The 15,820-nt window shown below is 40.9% G+C and overlaps 1 protein-coding gene across 1 annotated transcript in view; it reads right to left on the bottom strand.

Moving 5' to 3' along the window:
- The window catches only part of LOC115209664 (protein mono-ADP-ribosyltransferase PARP14-like), a 730,077-nt gene that overhangs the window by 3,859 nt on the left and 710,398 nt on the right, over positions 1 to 15,820 (bottom strand). The window contains exons 31-33 of the mRNA XM_036508891.1: positions 10,799 to 11,168; positions 9,813 to 9,946; positions 9,244 to 9,421 (exon numbers count right to left, since the gene is read on the bottom strand). Of these exons, the coding sequence (XP_036364784.1) occupies positions 9,244 to 9,421; positions 9,813 to 9,946; positions 10,799 to 11,168 (682 nt within the window). The remainder of the gene's footprint in view (positions 1 to 9,243; positions 9,422 to 9,812; positions 9,947 to 10,798; positions 11,169 to 15,820) is intronic.

Below are 15,820 nucleotides of genomic sequence, written 5' to 3'. Positions count from 1 at the left end.
GAAAATTTTGAAAAGTTCCCCCAGTTCTGAAAAAAATGATAAATTCGACATGGGGTCGAGAATCAGAAACACAAACTGCCTAGGGGACGCAACTCGACCTTTTTAACTCTCAACTCCATCAATATCCAGCTACTTGAAGCTATTCCTGGTGATGTCCACGTCTACAAATCTATTGATAGGACAGCAGACCCCGCCGAGCTTGCCGATTATCCTATTGAATTCCTGAATTCACTTGAACCGCCAGGCCTGCCGCCACACATCCTGAAGTTAAAAGTCGGTGCGCCCATTATGCTCATCAGGAATTTGGTTCCAGCTAAACAGTGCAACAGCACACGTCTGGTTGTGAAACATTTGCCACCACATTTAATGACGGCCACAATACTTACCCGTTGTGGGAAGGGAGAGGACGTCTTCATTCCACGCATGCACCTTCAACCGTCGGGCGCTGACCTACCAATCCACTTCAGACGTTCTCAGTCTCCTGTTAAACTCTGCTTCGCAATGTCCATCAATAAATCCCAAGGCCAAACGCTATAAGTCGCTGGGTTACAGTTGGGTGAACAGTGCTTCGCCCACGGTCAACTCTACGTGGGCTGTTCACGTGTTGCGAGGCACAATGATGTTTTCATGTTTTCGCCCAAAGGGACAGCTAGGAACATCGTATATACAGAAGTATTCCAGTGAAGAGAAGACATTGCAACCTACACATGCACCTTCGTTCCCTAGAGGGAAAGGACTAGATTGGGATTAGTCGTTGCCTACTAGAGGCTCTTACATATTCGGGCAACGCCGGGCTATGCGCTATCATCATTTAACGTCCGCTTTCCATGCTAGCATGGGTTGGACGGTTCAACTGGGGTCTGGGAGCCTGAAAGCTGCACCAGTCCAGTCAGATCTGGCAGTGTTTCTACAGCTGGATGCCCTTCCTAACGCCAACCACTCCGAGAGTGTAGTGGGTGATTTTATGTGCCACCGACACAGGTGCCAGACGAGGCTGGCAAACGGCCACGCTCGGATGGTGTTTTTTATGTGCCACCGACACAGGTGCCAGACGAGGCTGGCAGACGGCCACGCTCGGATGGTTTTTTTATGTGCCACCGACACAGGTGCCAGACGAGGCTGGCAGACGGCCACGCTCGGATGGTGTTTTTTATGTGCCATATATATATATATATATATATATATATATACATATATATATATATATATATATATACATATATATATATATATATCGTTTCTCTATTATTTATTTCGCCATCTTGTATGCATGGCTTCCTGTCTGTCATGCATTTTAAATTCCTCCTTTAATTTCAGTGTCATCCCGTTGTTATTCCATCCCCAGAATTCACTACAATATTCTCTCTCTCTCTCCTATTTATATTATGTTTTAATCGAACCCCGAAGTTTCTAGATGTTCAGTAATTTCTGTCGCAGAAAATTCCCTACGTATTAACTTAAAACCTGTTGTTCCTTCGTCGTTATTCCTTTCCCCAAAGATACCCTAAATTCCCTACGAAATTTTTTCTCTCTCTCTTATTTATATTACGTTCTTCTCGAACCCCGAAGTTTCTAGATGTTCAGTAATTTCTGTCGCAGAAAATTCCCTACGTATTAACTTAAAACCTGTTGTTCCTTCGTCGTTATTCTTTCCCCAAAGATACCCTAAATTCCCTACGAAATATTTTCTCTCTCTCTTATTTATATTACGTTCTTCTCGAACCCCGAAGTTCCTAGATGTTCAGTAATTTCTGTTGCAGAAAATTCCCTACGTATTAACTTAAAACCTGTTGTTCCTTCGACGTTATTCCTTTCCCCAAAGATACCCTAAATTCCCTACGAAATATTTTCTCTCTCTCTTATTTATATTACATTCTTCTCGAACCCCGAAGTTTCTAGATGTTCAGTAATTTCTGTTGCAGAAATTCCTTACGAATTAAACCTGTTGTTCCTTAGCTCTCTCTCTCTTTCCTTCCCCCCTCTCTCTTTCCTCATGCTTCCACCTGATAATCCCCCCCCCCCCAATCCCTAACTCTTTATAAAGCAGTGTTCGATTTATCTCGTCCCTCTTCTCGATTCTACATCTTGCTGACAAAACACTGACTCGAAAAATGACCAGCTAAGCGAATTTAACTTACAACCTGTCATTCATATTCATTTTTTAAGCGTTGATTCGTAACTCTAAATCCCGTTTCTCTATTATTTATTTCGCCATCTTGTATGCATGGCTTCCTGTCTGTCATGCATTTTAAATTCCTCCTTTAATTTCAGTGTCATCCCGTTGTTATTCCATCCCCAGAATTCACTACAATATTCTCTCTCTCTCTCCTATTTATATTATGTTTTAATCGAACCCCGAAGTTTCTAGATGTTCAGTAATTTCTGTCGCAGAAAATTCCCTACGTATTAACTTAAAACCTGTTGTTCCTTGGAGGTGACCCCGCCCTCCCACCAGAACCGGAAGTTTCTGTTTTCTATCTTTCTTGACCCCTCCCCGCACCCCTATGTAGGGTTTATTGTGATCATATAGCGCAAAAACTTTGAAATTTATGCAGGTTGTAGTCTAGAGTCTCAGTATGATATCTGGCAAATGCAAGCTTTCTTTTCAGGTACATAACACTGCGGCCCCTCATCCCAGGGTCTCAGAGGCCCACACCTCCCACACCCTCAGGGTGGGCACCCTCAACGTTGGCACATTGAAAGGTAGGTCTGGCGAGATAGTCGAGATGCTTGAACGGAGACGTGTTGATGTATGTTGTATGCAAGAAATAGGGTGGAGAGGAGGATCTGCTAGGGTCCTCACAGGCAAGGAACACAGGTACAAGATTTTCTGGGCAGGGAACACTGACGGGGTTGGTGGCGTGGGTATACTTATCACTGAGAAATGGATAGATAGAGTAATTGAGGTAATCAGAGTAAGTGACAGAATACTTAAGATTAGAATAGTGCTTCATAATAGATTAGCAACCATTATATCGGCCTATGCCCCTCAGCCAGGGCTACCCGATGGACAGAAAGACAGTTTCTATGACACCCTACTGCAGACCACCTCATCGACGAACGACAGGACCTTCTCTTTGTGGCTGGTGATTTCAATGGGCATGTTGGACGACATGCTGGGGGCTTCCATGGCGTACATGGAGGCTACGGTTATGGTTCCCGCAACGAGGAGGGAACCAGGCTGCTGGAGTTCTGCGATGCGAATAGTCTTATGGTCTGCAACACTAACTTCAGGAAACCAACAAGCCACCTGGTCACCTACCGATCGGGCCGGCATACTAGCCAAATCGACTACATCCTTGCCAGAAAAAGGGAAAGATGGCTGCTTAAAAATGCCAAAACCTTCCCAGGCGAAGAATGCACCCCACAACATAGACTGGTAGTTAGTGACTTTAGGATCAGGACTAAGAGGGCGACTAGAAGACGACCAACATGGAGAAGAAGGGTCTGGAAGCTTAAAGCCCCTGCGAATGGACAGAGATTTAGAGATATGTTACTTGAAGCCTTGACGAAGTGGAAGGGGGTATAGCTACACATGGGGTAGAAGACAACTGGACGTTTCTGAGGGACAACCTGCTGAAAGCCGCTGACCAGATCTGTGGCTGGTGCAAAGTCCCCTTAAGACCCAAAATAACGTGGTGGTGGAACAATATTGTTGACAGGGCTATTAGACAAAAGAAACAGGCTTGGAAGGCCTGGAAGAACGGTGGTAGCAGGGAAGGGTATCAGACTGCCAGAAGGGAAGCTAGGAGACAGGTCTATCTAGCCAGAGGGGAAGCAGATAAGAGAAAATTTGCCAATGTCCTGCGCCTTGAGGATGAAAGACTTGAGGTATTTCGTGTTGCAAGACAGTGTGTGAGAGAGAATCGTGATGTGGTAGGAGAGAAATGTGTTCGCATGGAGGATGGTTCACTTGCGCTAAATGAGGATGCAAAGAGAGAAGCTTGGAGACGCCACACTATGAAAGTTACTGAATGAGGAAAATGAATGGGATAAAGAGAGTCTGCCGAATGTTGACCCTACAGAGGGTCCAGCTATCCGAGTTGATAGTTCCGTGGTAGCTAAGGCAATTAGAAGCATGAAGACAGGGAAAGCCCCAGGCCCATCAGGAATTACTGCAGAGATGCTCAAAATATCTGGCAGTGTCGGCTATAACCTAGTCACCCGTATAGTCAACCAGGTGATACACGAAGGAGTCATACCCAATGACTGGTGCAGCAGCATACTAGTCAACTGCTACAAAGGTAAAGGTGATGCCCTAGATACAAATAATTACAGAGGTATCAAGCTGTTGGATCAAGTAATGAAGGTTACGGAGAGGGTCATAGCCCAACTAATTAGAGAGAGAGTTAGTTTAGATGAGATGCAGTTTGGGTTCGTGCCAGGGAAAAGTACCACTGATGCTATATTCCTGGTAAGGCAGCTGCAGGAGAAATACCTAGCCAAAGATAAGCCCTTGTACCTGGCTTTCGTTGACATGGAGAAAGCTTTTGATAGGGTCCCCCGATCCCTTATCTGGTGGTCAATGAGGAAACTAGGGATAGATGAATGGCTGGTGAGGACTGTGCAAGCCATGTACAGAGATGCCGTAAGTAAGGTTAGGGTTGGCAACATGTACACAGAAGAATTCAAAGTAGAGGTTGGGGTCCACCAGGGTTCAGTACTCAGCCCCCTCCTATTTATCATAATACTCCAGGCAATTACGGAGGAATTCAAGACAGGCTGTCCCTGGGAGCTCCTCTACGCTGACGACCTTGCTCTTATTGCTGAGTCACTATCAGAACTGGAGGAGAAGTTCCAGGTGTGGAAGGAGGGTTTAGAATCAAGGGGCCTTAGAGTCAACCTAGCTAAAACCAAAGTACTAATAAGTAGAAAGGTAGACAATCCACAAATATCTTCAGGAAGATGGCCCTGCTCGATCTGTAGAAAAGGTGTAGGTAGAAACTCTATAAGATGTACCCAGTGTAAGCTATGGACACATAAGAGGTGCAGCAATGTCAAAGGTAGGCTAACTAAGAAGATAGTTTTTGTATGTGGCAGATGCTCGGGAGCATTAACCTCCGAAAATCTGCAGAAAACAACTTCCGTCACTTTCCAGGGGGAAAAACTAGAAGTAGTTGATAGCTTCCGTTATCTAGGTGACCAAGTCAGTAGTGGGGGTGGGTGCGCTGAAAGTGTAACTGCTAGAATAAGAATAGCCTGGGCAAAGTTTAGGGAGCTCTTACCTCTGCTGGTGACTAAAGGCCTCTTGCTCAGAGTAAAGGCAGACTGTATGATGCGTGTGTACGAACAGCCATGCTACATGGCAGCGAAACATGGGCCGTGACTGCTGAGGACATGCGTAAGCTCGTGAGGAATGAAGCCAGTATGCTCCGATGGATGTGTAATGTCAGTGTACATACTCGACAGAGCGTTAGCACCTTGAGAGAAATGTTGTACCTAAGAAGCATCAGTTGTGGTGTGCAAGAGAGACGATTGCGCTGGTATGGTCATGTGGCGAGAATGGATGAAGATAGGTGTGTGAGAAAGTGCCAATCCCTAGCAGTTGAGGGAACCCGTGGAAGAGGTAGACCCAGGAAACCTGGGACGAGGTGGTGAAGCACGACCTTCGAACTTTAGGCCTCACTGAGGAAATGACCAGAGACCGAGACCTCTGGAAATATTCTGTACGTGAGAAGACCAGGCAGGACAAGTGAGCCCAGCCCACTTATGAATGCCTTTCCTCCCTTGGACACAAAGACCGGTTGAGGCAAGCGAAGTCGATATAGAACCTCATCCGACGACAGACACCCATGCCAACCCCCCATGCTTGCGAAGACATGTTGGGGCAAGTGAAATCGAAATCGAAACCGAATTGAACCAGCCAGGATCCCTGGCCTGGTGGTACGTAAAAAGCACTATCCGACTCGTGGCTGGGGCACGTAAAATACTCCAATGCGACCGTACGACAGGCACCCATGCCAACCCCCTTTGCTTGTGAAGACATGTTGGGGCAAGCGAAATCGAAATCGAATTGAACCAGCCAGGATCCCTGGTCTGGTGGTACGTAAAAAGCACTATCCGACTCGTGGCCGATGCCAGCACCGCCTTGACTGGCTTCCGTGCCGGTGGCACATAAAATACACCAATCTGACCGTGGCCGTTGCCAGCCCCGCCTGGCACCTGTGCAGGTGGCACGTAAAAAGCACCCACTACACTCACGGAGTGGTTGGCGTTAGGAAGGGCATCCAGCTGTAGAAACATTGCCAAATTAGACTGGAGCCTGGTGCAGCCTTCTGGCTTCCCAGAACCCCGGTCGAACCATCCAACCCATGCTAGCATGGAGAACGGACGTTAAACGACGACGATGATGATGATGATATATATATGTGCTTATATTTATTTAAAATGAATGGTAGAACTGAAAGTCTTAAAAGTCTAGAAAGAGGTGGGTATTACATAAATATCATCATTTCATGTCTGTTTTTGGACGGTTTGACTGAAACCTGGTAAGCTGGGGAGCTGCACCAGGTTCCAATCTGATCTGCCATGGTTCATACAGCTGGATGCCCTTACTAACGCCAACCAGGCCAAGAGTATAGTGGGTGCTTTTTATGTGCCACCGGTACAGGTGCCACTTATGACACACTGGCATTGGCCACAACTGCGATCTTACTTGGCTTGACAGATCTTCTTAAGCATGGTATATTGCCAAAGGTGTTGGTCACTTTTCACTGCCTCCCTGAGGCAAAATGTAATTGACAAGGATGAGATTTGAACTCATGGGCAGATTAGCAGCCAATTACCTTAACTACTCAGCCATGGCACTGGTATTTTTAATAACAAGGGTTCCAGTTGATCTGATCAGTGGAACAGCCTGCCAGTGAAATTAATGTGCAAGTGGCTGAGCACTCCACAGACATGTGTGCCCTTAACACAGTTCTGAGGGAGATTCAACATAACACAATATATATATATATATCAAGGACAGGTCATTAAGAATGGAATGTCTGGTTTTCTTATGCACCAAGTTTGACAGTCATTAACTCTAATGTTTTATCCTGACAATTCTTTGTTTTACAACATTGAAGAGTTACTTATTCACTTTCTGAAATGCAGTTCGTGGTATCTGATTATATTGTGAGTTTTCTCTTGTAAATCAATTATTGTGAACCCATGGACAGATCAAAAATTTGAGTTGTTTATGAATACGAGTTCTGTCATGGAACCAATTTATCTCAGACAGCTTGAAACATCAATGGGGGTGTTTGGTAAAGATGTGGCAAATGAGTGCACTGTACATTTGAGAAGTTCCGGTCTGGTGACTTTACTCTTGAAAATCAGCCCCATGGTAGACCTGAGACCAAGGTGGATAATGATGAGCTGGAAACTAGTGGAAGCGGATACATCTCAAACTACGCGTGAGTTAGCAGCAAGGTTTGATGTTTCAATTCCAACTGCATTGGACCAACTGAAACAAATTGGCAAGGTAAAGAAGCTGGACAAGCAGGTACCACACAAACTGAACGAGCATCAAATGACATGCCATCTTGAAATTTGCTGTTCTTTGTTGTCACGGCATAAAAGCCAACCATTTTTGCATTGTGTTGTTACGTGTCATAAAAAATTAGATTCTTTTCAACAACAGCAAGTGTTTTTGCACAAAGGTTGGATAGAGACGAAGTGCCAAAACACAACCCAAGAAAGAAATATTCATCAAAAATAGGTAATGGAATCTGTTTGTTGGTCCAGCACTGGTGTCATCTACTACAGCTTCATGAGTCAATTACAGTGGATGTATACATCAACCAACTGGATGAAATGATGGGTGAACTTGCAATTAAACAACTGAGATTGGACAAAAGAGACAGGCCAATTCTCTTGCCAGAAAATACTTGACCACATGTTGCACAAAGAACACTACTCAAGTTACAGGAATGGAACTTGGAAGTACTCTGTCATCCACCATATTCACCAGACCTTGCACCAACTGAATATCACATTTTCCAGGCATTAGACAACTTTTTTGCATTGGAAAAAACTTAAAATCTGAAGAAGATGTAAAAACAGCCTTTTGTGATTTCATCACCTCTTGCTCTCCAGAATTCTTTGATGCCAGCATAAATAAGCTACCAATAAAATGGCAAAATTGTGTTGATAATTTAGGTGCATACTTTGATTAGCTGCATTGCATTTTTTGAGATAAAGTAAAATAAACTTACAGTTCAAAAGTGAACATTTCATTCTTAATGACCTGTATGTATGTGTGTACACACACACACACACACACACACAGCAGTCACTAACAATAACAATAGAGATTAGAGATGTCCAAACAGGGTTAATTCTCCCAATTATGTACCCAGCAATGTCAGCAGAAACTTCCAGAATGAGTTCCATGTCAGTTGACAGATGTGTGTCATTGAAACTCTGCAAGCATTTAATAGTTCCAAACACTTTATCAGAAAAGATCTATTAAAAGCCTGTCCCCTGCAAATATTTACCACTGAACATGTTTGGATGGCATTTTGTGGAACACCACTCTTCTACTCACCCCATATCCATATTCAGCAAACACATCAAAATCTAATTCCAAAAGATGATAAAAGAGTTAGTGAGAGAAGATCATTTGAGATATCTAAATGGAGTTACCTCTGTGATGGTACCACTGCTGGTTTATCAGATTTCTGTACAGTTATTAAATGTCCCTTAACCAATTTCTAGGCCGTAGCAGACATTGAATATTTCAATGAGAGTTAACAACACTGTATTGATTATCTCAGTATATCTATAATTGACAAACTCAGAATGGTGATTGCTAGGCCTGGTGTTCGCTTGTTGATATTTCTGTCCAGTCTTGCAGACTCTCCACTAAACTTTTTCCTTCTTTCCCATAACATTACCCCTCTGGAATTCCACCCCTTCTCTTATCTTTCCTGCAATATTTTCATTTACAAAGGTTCAAGAGGAACATTGATGGATGGGGACAGACCCTTCCTCCCAATCCAGCAAGAAAAACAAGTAAAAGTGTTGGTTCCACAATAATAAAATACACCTGGTTTACTCTAGAGCAGAAGACGTTAGGAAGGGGACCTGGCAGTAGAAACGATGCCAAACATGGAATGTGTGAGCAACATGACATCCTCTGTCCTCTCTGAGTGAGAAAGGATTCTAAACAGCAATCAATGTGGACAGTGACAGTCTGTCCAGCTCAGGACAATAGGAAGGGTGGGTAGATGATGATGTTGATTATAATATACTTACCATTTCTACCACAATAGCTACGGTTGAATCCTGATTTATTTATTCCCTCAACAGCTCCTTCAGCAGTACCATGCCAAAGGCCATCAACTTCATTTGAAATGTTTGGATTTTCTACCTCAAACTTTCTTTTCAATGCTTGGTATCCCTGGTACAATGTTTTATTTTGAATTCTCTCAATCTGTAGAAAAGGGAAATACATTTATGAAAAAACAATCAGTTCACTTCTTTGACAAGGAAATAACGTTTGTGGTGAAAAAACCCCCCAACCCTATCTGCTTTTTTTTTTCTTTTTTATTTGATACCAATTTTGATTCGGCTGTAAATTTTGGTAAGGCATAATAGTTTAGCTGCAAAATGGTGTTGCATTTACAATTCAATGCAAGAAGTTAAAGCAGAGGTATTTTTGTTGCGCAAAGATTTCTTGTGAATATCCAAAAACACATAGAACCATCCCAAAATAGGTTCATACAATGAGATTTAAGTCTTTTATACAAACAAAATGTCTCTTAACATTTTGTTTTAACAATAAACCATCAAATATTGTTTATAACAGAAGTAAAAATACAAACTTTGATTATACGATAGGAAGGCAAATTCTGACGGAAAGTGGCCTGGATGTCATCATATTCTGGTCCATTTGTGACTGGAACAATTTTAAATAATTCCTCGTCTCCCATTGGTGACCATGTATCAGGGATCAATTCTAGAGTTCAAACAGAAATCAAATATTTCAGAACAGAATTAAAATTATGAACCCTTTTTCTATTGAAAGTTAAAAAAAAAAAAACAGGAATATCTTGGTCAATTTTGAGATTTAGACAAGAAATACTGCCAACCAGGACGGTGCGAATCAGCCCTGCTTTACCTGCTAGAAATAATAACACAAATACTTTTAAATCAGATCTCAATGCTGGATGTTCAAGAATCAAATAAAGGGCAGATTTTCAATCCTCAGATCATTCTGATTCCAAAAAGGTAATAATATTTCTATGTTGAGGCAAGTGAGGATCAGAATCGAAATCGATCAATGGAAATCGATCAATGGAAATTGCAGATGTGTTACCAGTGCCGGTGGCATGTAAGAGAACCTTCCGTTTCGCGACCGTTGCCAGCACCGCCCCGTTTCGTGTCCGTTGCCAGCACCGCCCTGTTTCGTGTCCGTTGCCAGCCTCGCCTGGCACATAAAAAGCACCATCCGTTCGTGGCCGTTTGCCAGCTCTGTCTGGCACCTGTACGGGTGGCACGTAAAAAGCACCCACTACACTCACGGAGTGGTTGGCGTTAGGAAGGGCATCCAGCCGTAGAAACACTGCCAGATTTGACTGGGCCTGATGAAGCCTTCTGGCTTCACAGACCCCAGTAGAACCGTCCAACCCATGCTAGCATGGAAAACGGACGCTAAACGATGATGATGATGATGATGATGTTGAGCATTTGTAGACTGAAGTACAGAGGTCCCAGACGGACAGACAGAATTTCACTTTTATTATAATAGATAAAAAAAAACAACAAAAAAATAAACGAGAACGTCTTTATAGTAAAAATATGCACATACCTTCCTTTATGTTTTGTTTCCTCTTCATTTTAAATTCCCTCCCTCCGAGTCGAAAACTCATTTTCTGAAAATTGTATTTTATTTTCTTCCAATTAATGAATTTCTTTTTCAGTGTGTATGCTTTCTCAAGCTTGGCATTTTCTTTGTCACTAAACATTCTTAGGTTTTCTGGAAAACTTTCTTCAAAGTAAGACCATTGTACCATTTCCTTAATAAGAGTCTCCTCATCAGTTTCTTTGAATTCCATTAATAATGATTGGACAGAGAGTTTAGCATCTTTTACATGAGGCTGTCTGCCATAAATTGTAATTGTGTCACTGACAGAAATCTGGATTTTATCTGTTCTACTAATATCCCTTAAACGCAGCTTCTGAAAAAAAATCAACAATATATATATATATATATATATATATATATATATAGAGAGAGAGAGAGAGAGAGAGAGAGAGCACCACCACTGCTGCTAACACCTGTTACTAAGAATCACTATAAATATTTCTAACAATCCTAAATTGACCACCATGTAGAAATACATTTTCCACAGTGGGTTCCACTTCATTTGTTAATTTTCTTTTTGAAGATTTTTGTAGTCCTAATGTGAAAAATAATTTAATATCCACACTCGACTCTGACTAAGTCTATACGCAAATATGTACATATGTACTAACTTGTATTCACATTTACTAATGCTAGGGTGCCAGCATGGTACCATTGGCTGCAGGTAATCAGCCCACTATGCATGCAAGACTGCAGGAGCTCCAACGAATCCTGTGATAAAAAATGGTGTAGACCCAAAGTACCGATACTGCAACGATGGGATTGAAACAGTGGACCACCTAATCTCTGGGTGTAAGGATTTAGCACCTGTAGAGTATCAAGACAGTGTCGACCAATATCTAATTTGGATAATGTATCAGCTTTATAAAATCAAAATTGCTGACAAATGGTACAAGCACCACCCTGAAGCTGTTAGAGAGGGAGAAAATGTAATGATTCTTTGGGACTTCCCAGTATGTACAGATGTGACCATCAAGGCAAATAAACCAGAAATTGTTTTGAAAGACCAAAACAATAAAGTCTGTTTATTGATTGACGTGAGCGTACTTTGTGTCTATGATATTTCGGCAAAAGAATTTGATAAACTCAGAAAATATAAAGATCTGCTGATTGAAATCGAAAAGATGTGGCATCTCAAGATGGTTACAATACCAGTGACTGTAGGAGCACTTGGAATGATCAAAAAAGGAACTGAAAATTATTTATGAATGATCCCTGAATTACCATCCAGGCAGGAAGTGCTAAAGATTGTCTTAACTGGTATGTTACACATATTGAGAAGAGCATCATTGCTGTGAATTTTCTTTCCTTTTTCCCCTTTATTTTCTTTGTTTATTTTTTCATTTTTTTCTGTCTTCTCTTTTTTCTCTATCACATGACTTTGTAAATGAACAATCTGCTGTGTTTATTTTAATGGCCTACCGATGTATACAGTACATTTCTCTGCCCTAGGTGTCAGGAAGACACTCAGCAAGAAATAGAAACAGAACTGAAAGATGAAAATGAAAATAACGATAATAATAATAATAAAAAGAGAGCTAATATTGAATAGACTACTATGTAAGTAGTAGTGAAGAAAGTTTATTAAGAGCTACTAAAGACACAGCAAGAGATAGGGAAACCAACCAAAATACCAAACAAAGTTAAAAATCAGAAAAAAGGAACAGAAATTATCTGACTGGCAGGAGAAGGCATTGCATGGTAGATTCCCAAAGATAGTTTCAGCAAATAGTAGTAGTGAGACATGGTTATGTTTGCTTAAAGGATGGCTGAATAGGGAGACAGAAAGTTTGTTAGTAGCAGCACAAAATCATGCATTAAGGACTAATTGGATAAAGGCCAAGATAGACAATAACCAAGTAGATTCCCAGTGTAGATTATGCAAATCAAAAGAGAAAAATGTTACTCATATAGTAAGTGAATGTAACATGATGGCAAAGAAAGAATAGAAGAAAAGACATGATAACCTAGGGAGAGTAATCCACAGGGAGGTATGTAGAAAGCTAAGATTTGACTATACTAATAATATGAAGATGAACCTAATAAAGGTACTAGAAAGTAAGAAATAAAAGATGTTGTGGGAGTTTAACATTCAGACTGGCAGAGTAATAGAAGCTAGAAGGCCTGGTTTAGTAGCAGTAGGTAAAGAGAATAGAAAGTGCCAGATAATTGACTTTACAGTCACAAATGATGAGAAAGTCAATATAAATGGTTTAGAAAAAAATAGCAAAGTACCAGGACCCAACCACTGAATTACAGAGACTATGGAAAGTGCGGGTAAAATCTATTCCAGTAGTTATAGGTGCATTGGGAACTATCGCTAAAGATTCGAACAGATGGATAGAGGAAATAGGCATAACACATAATTTAGTACAGCTCCAGAAAACAGTGTTATTAGGGACAGCTTGGATGCTTAGGAGGGTTCTTGGCATCTAAGGTTACTCTGTTGTAGCCTGATGTTAGGAATTTTTCTTTTCAACAGTCTAATCTGTTGTACATATATGAATAATAATATAAAAATTTTCTCATTGAAATTGGAAAATGTGGTTACAGTGCCAGTGATTGTAAGAACAATTGGACTGATCAAAAAAGGAACTGAAAATTATATGAGAATGACCCCAGCACAAGAAGTACAAATGGTTGTGTTAACTGATACGTTACATGTTTAGTAGAAAATTGTTGATATGAGAATGATAACCATCCGTGTAAATTTTGTTTTCTACATAACTTCATTTGATTTTGTAAATGAACAACCTGGTGTGTTTATTTTAATTGCCTATCAATGTACAAAGTGAGTTTTCTTTTCCCCCTGGGTGTCAGGAAGACACTCGGCAAGAAATGGAAACAAAATTGAAAGAAAAACAAATAATAATAATAAAAAAAATAGTAAATGCCCTGATGCTCTTCCAGGCAGTGGCCCTCATGACTTTTGGATGTGTTATCATGTACATTGTTTTGGTATAAAAGATGGGTTGCAGCAATTATTCCACTCAATACCATAGACTTGCTTGTCAGAATGCCCTGATGCTGTACCAGGCAGTGACTCACATGACTTCTGAACATAATTGATTGGCTGTGTCATCACGTACATATTTGATCTTAGCGTGAAAGATGGGCTACAGCAAATATTCTGCTCAATACTAGAGATTTGCTTGTCAGTTTTTTTACCTTAACCAGTTGAGCATGTCCCTTAGTGGCTGACGATATGTGCATCTCTGATCATGAGCAGTAGTGGGAGAGGAACATCATAGCCATACGTTGAGCAGGATTCTTTAGAGTTTGAATAATTCATCCCTGAAAACATGGGTGTTTTGTTCATCATCCTTAAACAACCCTTATTCAAGGATCTTTTGAGCAGGATGGGCTACTCAAGCCGAAGAAAATTCTAACTGGGCCCTGCTTGCAAGTTCATGCACTTTTTTACTATAAGATCACCATGTTGCACACATATGGTTGTGATGCATGTGCCTAGTGTACCCTTATCAGACGGGTAGTCATGATGGGTATTTTGGGAGATTAGTCTCGATAAACAGTCTGCAAGGCCAATTTATTTCGATGGTATATACTGCATTTTGAAATTGTAATTTAGTAATATTATACCCCAATGTTGTAGCCAGTTTGCTGTATGGGTAGGTAACCCTTTCTTTGATCCATAAATTGACAGCAATGGTTGATGGTCTGTTTGTAACAGAAAACCTTTACCATGTAGAAACCTGCAAAATGTTTTCACAGTGAAAATAATCGTTAGGGCTTCTTTTTCTACCAGACTGTATTTTTTCTCTGCTGCTAACATGAAACAGGAATCACTGGTTTCCTAATTCCATCTTCATACCTGTGTAGCAAAACTGCTCCAATTCCGTACGCCAAAGCATTAGATGCTACAACAATGTCTATTTCAGGATCAAAATGCCGTGGACACAAATCTGCAATTAAATCTTTTTTATTTCTTCAAACGTGTTTTGGCATTTAACCGACCAATTCCACTTTACTTCCTTTTAAATAAGTCATTCAATGGGGCTCTTAATCTGTGCATGTTAGGAATGTAGATTTGGTAGTAGAAACGCTTATAATGTTGGCATATTTGTCGGAGCAGGCACATTCTTTATTGCATCTGCCCTCGATGGATCAGGCCATCTACCATTTTTATCAATCATTTGCCCTAAGTACTTAATTTGAGGCAAAAAGAATTTGCATTTTTCTTCACTCAAATTGAACCTGTACTCTTTAATTTTCTTGAACACAGCTTTTATATGCTCAACATGCTGTTCACATAAATTACTTTTAATCAATATTTTGTCTAAATAAGGGACTGTAAATTCACAATCAGATAACATAGCATTCATGATTTGTTGAAATATTGCCGGTGTAACCTTTAATCCAAAAGCTAACCAGGTATGTCTGTACAATCCTCTGTGTACATTTATTGACAGACACTTTGAGCATTTGTCATTTACTTTAATCTGTAAATAAGAGTCAAGCAGATCCAATTTGGAGAAATTCTTTTCCACCATTGAATTTTTGCGAAAATGTCCTCTGGTATCAGGAGTGGATGGTGGCATGTCTTTAAGCAGTCTTTTAATCCTGTCGAGATAATCGGCACACAGTCTAATATTATTATTATTCTTCTTAATGTACAACATGGGTGCCGCCCACTTAGAGCAGTGCTTTTCAAACATTTTGCAGGAGCAGAACCCCAAGGAAACATTCGACTGGCTCGAGGAACCCTTGTGAAATAATTTAATAGTCTTATGCACACATATCTGCACAGGAGAATTAAAAATTACTGCCGATTTTAGCAGTTTTGTAACTTCTTGCGGAACCCATGGACTGTACTGGCGGAACCCTGGTTGAAAACCACTGACTTAGAGTAGTCCACCTTTTAGATGATTCCACTCTTTTCCAGTCTGTCCAACTCTTCATTTATGATTTCAATTGCTGCAGATGGTACTTTTCTGTTAGATTTAA

Source organism: Octopus sinensis, linkage group LG1 (assembly GCF_006345805.1).
Source record: "Octopus sinensis linkage group LG1, ASM634580v1, whole genome shotgun sequence".
In the NCBI taxonomy this organism is placed as follows: Eukaryota; Metazoa; Mollusca; class Cephalopoda; order Octopoda; family Octopodidae; genus Octopus; species Octopus sinensis.
This window is presented reverse-complemented; position numbering and strand designations above follow the sequence as displayed.